Source organism: Cebus imitator, unplaced genomic scaffold (assembly GCF_001604975.1).
Source record: "Cebus imitator isolate Cc_AM_T3 unplaced genomic scaffold, Cebus_imitator-1.0 Scaffold353, whole genome shotgun sequence".
Classification (NCBI taxonomy): Eukaryota; Metazoa; Chordata; class Mammalia; order Primates; family Cebidae; genus Cebus; species Cebus imitator.
In genome coordinates, this window is record NW_016107668.1 from 930,373 (window position 1) to 938,924 (window position 8,552).

Genomic DNA, 8,552 nt, shown 5'->3' on the forward strand with positions numbered 1-8,552 from the left:
TAGAGACAGGGTTTCACCATGTTGACCAGGATGGTCTCGATCTCTTGACCTCGTGATCCACCCGCCTCGGCCTCCCAAAGTGCTGGGATTACAGGCTTGAGCCACTGCGCCCGGCCCCGACAGTATTTTTTTTAAAGGAAATGTCTCCACCTTTAGTTTGAAAACTGCATGAAAATATTTCCAATGATAGGAAATGTGCCGATAAAACTCCTAATATATATATAATATATATATGTTATATATATATTATATGTATATATACATTATATATATATAATATATGTATGTATATACATTATATATATAATATATATAATGTATATATATACATATATATATGTATGTATGTATATATATACATGAAACATTGTGCCTATGGCACACATACACAAAATTATTTCAGCATGTGGTTTATTGTAATTATCCAGGTCTCACAATTTGTATCAACATTTGAAACATAATTTTTTAAACCTCTGTAAGAAAGAAAACAGAAATCAGTTTCTACCTTGAAACCTGATTGGAAAAACAATCTGAAATACAAACAGAGGCATTGTTTAACATTTTTCTTATACCGTAGGTTTTCAGATGGCTCACATATTTCTTATTGCCAATGAATTCTTCAGTTAGAATTTTTATAACAGCATTAACAGTTGTTATTTGTGACATATTTGTTAATTTTTTTTTTTCATTTTTTAGACTGAAAAGATATGAATGAGTATCCTAAAAAAAGAAAAAGGAAGACTCTACACCCTTCTCGTTATTCAGGTAAGTGTATAATTAATTTATTTTAAATTGAGTATGAATTCCCACAAAATTATATTCCCTTTCTCCTAAGTGATCAAATGAGACTTAAATGCCTGGGTCAATTTTTAGGTAAAAGAACAGTTTAAATACATTCTCTGGATATATATTCCTTATTGTCTACCATGTGCTAGCCATACATGAGAACTTTATAGACATTATTTCGTTCCTCACAGCTCTATGGGTTATAAATATTTAAAATTAGATAGCCAAGGTTATTTACTTATACACCATAATTGGGGTTTGCATGTCTGATTCCTAAGCTCTGCTTAAGACACAATGATAACAATTTCTGTAGAAAGTATTTTACGTTATTGGGGAAAAAAGACATTCTCTTCTCTATTACTTTTGGAAATGGAAACTTTCTGACTGTAATTTTTTTTTCTTGATATAGAGTCTTGCTCTATAGCCCAGGCTGGAGTGCAGTGGTGCGATCTTGATTCACTGCAACCTCTGCCTCCTGGGTTCAAGCAATTATTCTGCCACAGCCTCTCGAGTAGCTGGGATTACAGGCACGCACCACTGTGCACGGCTAATTTTTTGTATTTTTAGTAGAGATTGGGTTTCACCATGCTGGCCAGGCTGGATGACTGTGTAATTTCAGATCCTTTGATTGAGATTGGCTCTGCTGTGTTGGTAGTATAAGAAAAGGGGTCTTTGTGGCCATCTCTAACTAATACACCTCGCATACATTTACTTGGGACAGTCTCAGTCGTGCCTGTTAGTCTACCCAGCCTAGACATTCTTAATATCTAAGGAAATTAAGCCTGGTATACTGCTTACTGGCCCTCCCTAGACAAGACTTGAAATGACTATATTCATAAGCCCTAAGTAGTCCTCACCATTTCCACTACATAATAACCTTTATCTGCATGATGGCACACCTTCCTGGTGGTCCACTGTTTGGTGCAGTTAATACAGTGTTTATCATATATTTTTTATTTTATGTGATTCTGAGTATAAAGCAAATGTATCCTTGTGTATTTCAAAGTTGTGTTTTAAAGTATATAATTTGTGATACTTTCAAAGCCCAATGTCAGTATCAGATCTGAAATATAAAAGCTTTAAAAGTTGAAAATATGTAGTATTTTCGTTACAGGGGCTATAATTAACATCATGAACATTTGTATATGACAGATAATGGGAAGTTTCTCATTAAATGTGTATGTTTACTGTGCTTAAAATATTTTTCATTTTGTTTTATGTTCAGATTCCTCTGGAATAAGCAGAATTGCAGATGGATTCAATGGAATTTTTTCTGATCATTGTTACAGTGTCTGTTCTATGAGACAGCCAGATTTAAGATACTTTGACAACAAAGGTATATCTAATATTTTTGAAAATGTTTCTTAAAACTGCTTTTACAGTTTTTTATTTCTTCCTTGAAAATGTTGGTTAAACGTGGATTGAAGTCTTTGAAATTTGTTACAATGTAAGAAAACAAAGTTTTATTTTTTTAGAAAGCAAGTAATTTTTTTTTTTTTTTGAGACAGTATTGCTCTGTTGCCCATGCTGTAGTGCAGTGGCTTGATCTCGGCTCATTTTAACCACCACCTCCTGGGTTCAAGCAATTCTTCTGCCTCAGCCTCCTGAGTAGCTGGGACCATGCCCAGCTAATTTTTGTCTTTTTAGTAGAGACGGGGTTTCACCATGTTGGCCAGGCTGGTCTCGAACTCCTGATCCCAGGTGATCTGCTCACTTCCACCTCCCAAAGTATTGGGATTACAGGCGTGAGCCATGGTGTCTGGCCATAATTTTCACTTTTAACATTATTTCCAACATATAAATAAAAAAGTGTGCTCTTCTAAGTCCATTTTTTTTTTTGAATGAGGGGTGATTGCGGGGAGACAGTCTTCATTCTGTCACCCAGGCTGAAATGCAGCCATGTCTCACTCTGTGGATCATGGCTCATTGCATTCTCGACCTCTTGAGCTAATGCAATCCTCCCACTCATGCTTTTCAGTAGCTGGGACTACAGACATGTACTACCACACCTGACTATTTTTAAAAATTTTTTTGTAAAGACAAGGTCTTGCTATATTGCCCAGGCTGGTCTTGAACTCCTGACCTCAAATAATCCTCCCATGTTGGCCTCACAAAGTGCTGAGATTACAGGTGTGAGCCATCATGCTTAGCCCTAAATCCACTTTAGTTGGTTAGGAATTGGTAGCAAAGCAGGAGTGACCCAGAATTGGGAGCATTTCTGTTGAAAGGTTAAGAGTAGTGTTAGACACAGTTCTACTCAGCTATACCACACAGTGTGGAAGGAAAGAACAGAGGGTGATTTGGTATTTTTCTTTTTTTTTTTTTTTTTTTTTTTGAGACGGAGTTTCGCTCTTGTTACCCAGGCTGGAGTGCAATGGCGCAATCTCGGCTCACCGCAACCTCCGCCTCCTGGGTTCAGGCAATTCTCCTGCCTCAGCCTCCTGAGTAGCTGGGATTACAGGCACGCACCACCATGCCCAGCTAATTTTTTGTATTTTTAGTGGAGACGGGGTTTCACCATGCTGACCAGGATGGTCTCGATCTCTTGACCTCGTGATCCACCCGCCTCGGCCTCCCAAAGTGCTGGGATTACAGGCTTGAGCCACCGCGCCCGGCCTGGTATTTTTCAATCTTACATCTTCTGTTGGCTCCTCTATTCTAAAGCATTGGTGAATGATTACAACTTACAACTTGCACTTAAGCATCATCGTCTGCAACCAGATTGTCCCAGTTCCCTTGAGCTCCCGTTAGAGGCACCGAAATATAAATTACAGAAAACATGTAGAGTTGGAGACATCAGTATGAATTTATGTTTAGCTGCATACTTGTGGCCATCCATGCTTATAGATACATATGTATATATATGTGGCACTGTACACACACACACACACACACACACACACACACACACTTTTTGCTGTCAGCGGAGAGGGCCTAAAAGAAACGACACCCAGAAGCAGTGAGCTTGAGCACATTTAGTGCCCAGGTCTTGGTTTCTAATGCCATTCTCTAGTAAAAAGAACTAGGCCTTTTTGGAGAAATGGCTGATTCTAGGTCTGGAGCAGGAAATATACAAGAACCTGGAGCATCTTGTAGTGCTGGAAAATAGGGAAGTACTTTAAAAAACCCCAAACACACACGCTTGACAGGGGCATGCTGAAGGAGCACAAATCAACTTAAGGAGCTCCCAGTAGCCAAGACTGAAAACTATTTGAGTTATAACCCAGAGTTTGAAATAAATATCCCTGAATTCATGCTGTTGTAAATTATTAGATAGAGGAGAAGAGGCCGAAAAATTCCAAATTATTAGACTTGATCTTAGCCAAAAGGCCAAAAGCAGTAAAACTCCAAATTATTTATGTAGTTATTCCTCCTTCTAGGAGGTGGAACATAACCACACTCCTTAAGTATGGACTGCACATAGTGACTTCCTTACAAGGGGTTAAGTATGGAAAGTAAAAAGCACAACTTTGTAGTGTTCAAACCTGATAACTACTTAGCCAGGTGATCAAGATCAACATCTGCAATCATCAATCACGTTGGTAGTATGTGCCCTTGGTAAGAAGTGAGGAAAATGGCCATTTACCTCTGTGCTGTCTCCCGGTAACCCGTAATTCCAGCCTAATCATTTAACGAAAAGACAAACAGACAAATTCCATTGTCAAGGCATCCTACAGAATACCTGATGAGTACTCCTCAAGGGCTGAGAAACTGCCACGGCCAACAGTAGCCTAGAGAGACATGATTCCTTAATGTAATGTGGTATCTTGGAACAGAAAAGGGACATCAGGTACAAACTAAGGAAATCAAGATGACTTTATTGGCTTTATTAATAAGATATCAGTATTGGCCATTAATTGCAACAAATGTGCCCTACTAATGTTAGATATTAGTAGTGGGGAAACTGGGACCTCTCCATATTATCCTCTCAGATTTTTCTGTGATTGTAAAACTATTCTAAAAAATAAAGTCTATTTTAAGAAAACATGATGGATGGGCTGGGTGTGGTGGCTCATACCTATAATCCCAGGTCTTTGGGAGGCCAAGGTGGGAGGATCCACTTAAGGCCAGGAGTTTGAGGCCAGCCTGGACAACGTGGCAAGACCCCATCTCAAAAAAAAATGTTTACCTGGGCTTGGTGGTACATGCCTGTAGCCCTAGCTACTCAGAAGGCTGAGGCTGAAGGACCCCTTGAGCCCAGGAGTTTGAGGCTGCGGTGAGCCACGATCATGCCACTGTACTCCAGCCTTGATGGACAGAGTAAAACCTCATTCCCCCAAAAATGTTGAAGCCCAGTTTTGACTATTAACCGGTATTTCAGTTTCCCAGTGCTAACTTTGAAACACCAGGGCTGGCCTGAGGGTATAAAGGCTTATTCAAACTCAGTAATTTAAACAGAATCCTAAGGAATTTTAAGAAGTGTAACTAGTTCAAATGGGGCATCAATTCAAAAGCATTTGCGTGTTTGAGCAGATTTTCTGTGTGTCTGAAGTCTATAGATAACTTCTCTTTTTATGACTAAATACAAGTCCTCAGTTACTGTTGGAATTCAAAATTATATTTAAAAAATTGATGCTCTGTTGTATGTTAATGCTTTGATTATATAAATAATAAGTACTCTTCCAAATCCCTTTTTACAGATGATGATTCTGATACCGAGACATCAAATGACTTGCCAAAATTTGCAGATGGAATCAAGGCCAGAAACAGAAATCGGAACTACCTGGTTCCCAGTCCTGTACTTAGAATTCTAGACCACACTGCCTTTTCCACAGGTTGGGGGCTAATTGCATTGATGTATTTTGTATTGATGAATTTTTAAAAAGTATACACAATAAATTTCTTTTTGCCAGGTTGTGTTTGTCTAACAGATCTTATTGAGTCATAGTCATATAATAGGTTTGTTTTATTCTTCAGAAAAATCTGCTGATACTGAAATTTGTGATGAAGAGTGTGACTCACCTGAATCAGTCAACCAACAAACCCAAGAGGAGAGTCCAATAGAAGTTCACACTGCTGAAGATGTTCCGATCGCTGTGGAAGTGCACGCAATTTCGGAGGATTATGATATAGAGACAGAAAACAATTCTTCTGAGAGTCTCCAGGACCAAACTGATGAAGAACCACCAGCTAAACTTTGTAAAATTCTTGACAAAAGCCAAGCTTTGAATGTGACTGCCCAGCAGAAATGGCCTTTACTGAGAGCTAATAGCAGTGGCCTCTATAAATGTGAACTTTGTGAGTTTAACAGCAAATATTTTTCTGACTTAAAGCAGCATATGATCCTGAAGCATAAACGTACTGATTCAAATGTGTGTCGAGTATGCAAGGAAAGTTTCTCTACCAATATCCTTCTGATAGAACATGCCAAACTACATGAAGAGGATCCCTACATTTGTAAATACTGTGATTATAAGACAGTAATTTTTGAGAACCTCAGCCAGCACATTGCAGACACCCATTTTAGTGATCACCTCTATTGGTGTGAACAGTGCGACGTGCAGTTCTCCTCCAGCAGTGAGCTCTACCTGCATTTCCAGGAGCACAGCTGTGATGAACAGTACTTGTGTCAGTTCTGTGAGCATGAAACGAATGATCCCGAAGACCTGCACAGCCACGTGGTAAACGAGCACGCGTGTAAATTGATAGAGTTAAGTGATAAGTATAACCATGGAGAGCATGGACAGTATAGCCTCTTGAGCAAAATTACCTTCGACAAATGTAAAAACTTCTTCGTATGTCAAGTATGTGGTTTTCGGAGTAGACTTCACACAAATGTTAACAGGCATGTTGCTATTGAACATACTAAAATTTTTCCGCATGTTTGTGATGACTGTGGGAAAGGCTTTTCAAGTATGCTAGAATATTGCAAGCATTTAAATTCACATTTATCTGAAGGCATTTATTTATGTCAGTATTGTGAATATTCAACAGGACAAATTGAAGACCTTAAAACTCATCTAGATTTCAAGCATTCAGCTGACTTACCTCATAAATGTAGTGACTGCTTAATGAGGTTTGGAAATGAAAGGGAATTAATAAGTCACCTTCCAGTCCATGAGACAACGTGATTATTCTCTTTAACTTACAGAACATTAGTGTAAAATAATAAATAACAGCCTTTTTTTGGAGATGATTAAGTGGATGATTGTAAACAAAACTTACGAAATTTGCCTTTAACAAGTAATTTTTTTAATTATAAATTTTCTTGTCATTGCCCCATTTTCAGTATATAAATATATCTTAAATGTGGTTTTTTTTTTTTTTTTTTGAGACGGAGTTTTGCTCTTGTTACCCAGGCTGGAGTGCAATGGCGCGATCTCGGCTCACTGCAACCTCCGCCTCCTGGGTTCAGGCAATCCTCCTGCCTCAGCCTCCTGAGTAGCTGGGATTACAGGCACACGCCACCATGTCCAGCTGATTTTTTGTAGTTTTAGTAGAGACGGGGTTTCACCATGTTGACCAGGATGGTCTTGATCTCTTGACCTCGTGATCCACCCGCCTGGGCCTCCCAAAGTGCTGGGATTACAGGCGTGAGCCACCACGCCCGGCCAAATGTGGTATTTTCATTGCGTGATACCTTGTAGTTTTAACCACTCTCGGTGACTTTAATCCTGTTTCTTGAATGTGGTCTGATTTCATGAGTTGAAAAGGACCAAATGCCCGAAAGAAATGAGGTACAGTTTTCTTCCTTAACTTTAACATGGGTGCTGTTGACTTTTTAAAACCCAAAAGAAGATTAGTTTTTTGTGTATGAAGTCATTAAATTATTACACGACCAGAACTAAAATGCAATATACAATTAAGTTCACAGATACTCCCAATAAGAAATGGCACTAGGAAGCCAATATTATCACGGAAGAAAAGATTTGGTTTTCATGGCAGTCTGTTTAAAAAAAAATTTTTTTTGAGCCCTTATTTGTTGAATATTTTAAATGGGAGTAGGGAGGAACTAATAAGGGCTTAGACAATTAAAAAAACTCTCATGACTCATTCATAACTTGGTGACATTTCATTTTCTGTTGAGGAAGCATTTAACATTTTTTTCTTAGAGACAGGGTCTCGTTCTGTTGTCCAGGTTGGAGTGCAGTGCTTGATCATAGCTCACTGTAATCTGCAGGGCTCAAGGAATCCTCCCACCTCAGCCTCCTGCATAGCTGGGCCTACAGGCATGTGCCACCATGCCTGCTGTGTTTTTTAATTTCTTGTCGAGATGAGGTCTCGCTGTGTTGCCCAGGCCATTCGCAAACTCCTGGTCTCAAGCAATCCTCTGACCTTGGCCTTCCAAATCCCTAGGATTATAGGCACGAGCCATTATGCCTGACTGTGGCCCAAATTTCTGATATCATATTGTTTATTGATAGAAAATCCACTGAAGTATTTAAAGTTAGGAAGATTTGGGATATTAGGGGTTGCTGGCATGAAAATGTGTTACTTACAATATTTGTCAATAAAATGATAAATTAACCTTAATATTAGTTCCCATGGCTGCCTTAACAAATTACTACAAACTGCATTGTCTAAGTAGCAGAAATTGATGGTCTTCTCGGTTGTGGAGACCAGACATTCAAAATGCAGTTATTGGCGGAGTTGGTTCCTTTTGAGGGTTGTGGGGGAAGGATCTGGTTCATGTCTGTCTTTGGCTTGTAGATGGATAGCCTCCTGTTCACATGGTGTGCTCCCTGTATGTTAGTCTGTCCCCAAATTTCCTTTTTTAATGTTTTTTATCTTTTTTTTGTTTTTTTTTTTTTTTTTTTTTTTTTTTT

General features: G+C 38.8%; 1 protein-coding gene across 1 annotated transcript in view; it reads left to right on the top strand.

Moving 5' to 3' along the window:
- The window catches only part of ZNF639 (zinc finger protein 639), a 12,899-nt gene extending 5,854 nt beyond the window's left edge, over positions 1–7,045 (top strand). The window contains exons 3-6 of the mRNA XM_017506296.2: positions 697–765; positions 2,012–2,122; positions 5,427–5,561; positions 5,704–7,045. Of these exons, the coding sequence (XP_017361785.1) occupies positions 708–765; positions 2,012–2,122; positions 5,427–5,561; positions 5,704–6,857 (1,458 nt within the window). The 5' untranslated portion in view covers positions 697–707 and the 3' untranslated portion in view covers positions 6,858–7,045. The remainder of the gene's footprint in view (positions 1–696; positions 766–2,011; positions 2,123–5,426; positions 5,562–5,703) is intronic.
- The last annotated feature ends 1,507 nt before the right edge of the window (positions 7,046–8,552 follow it).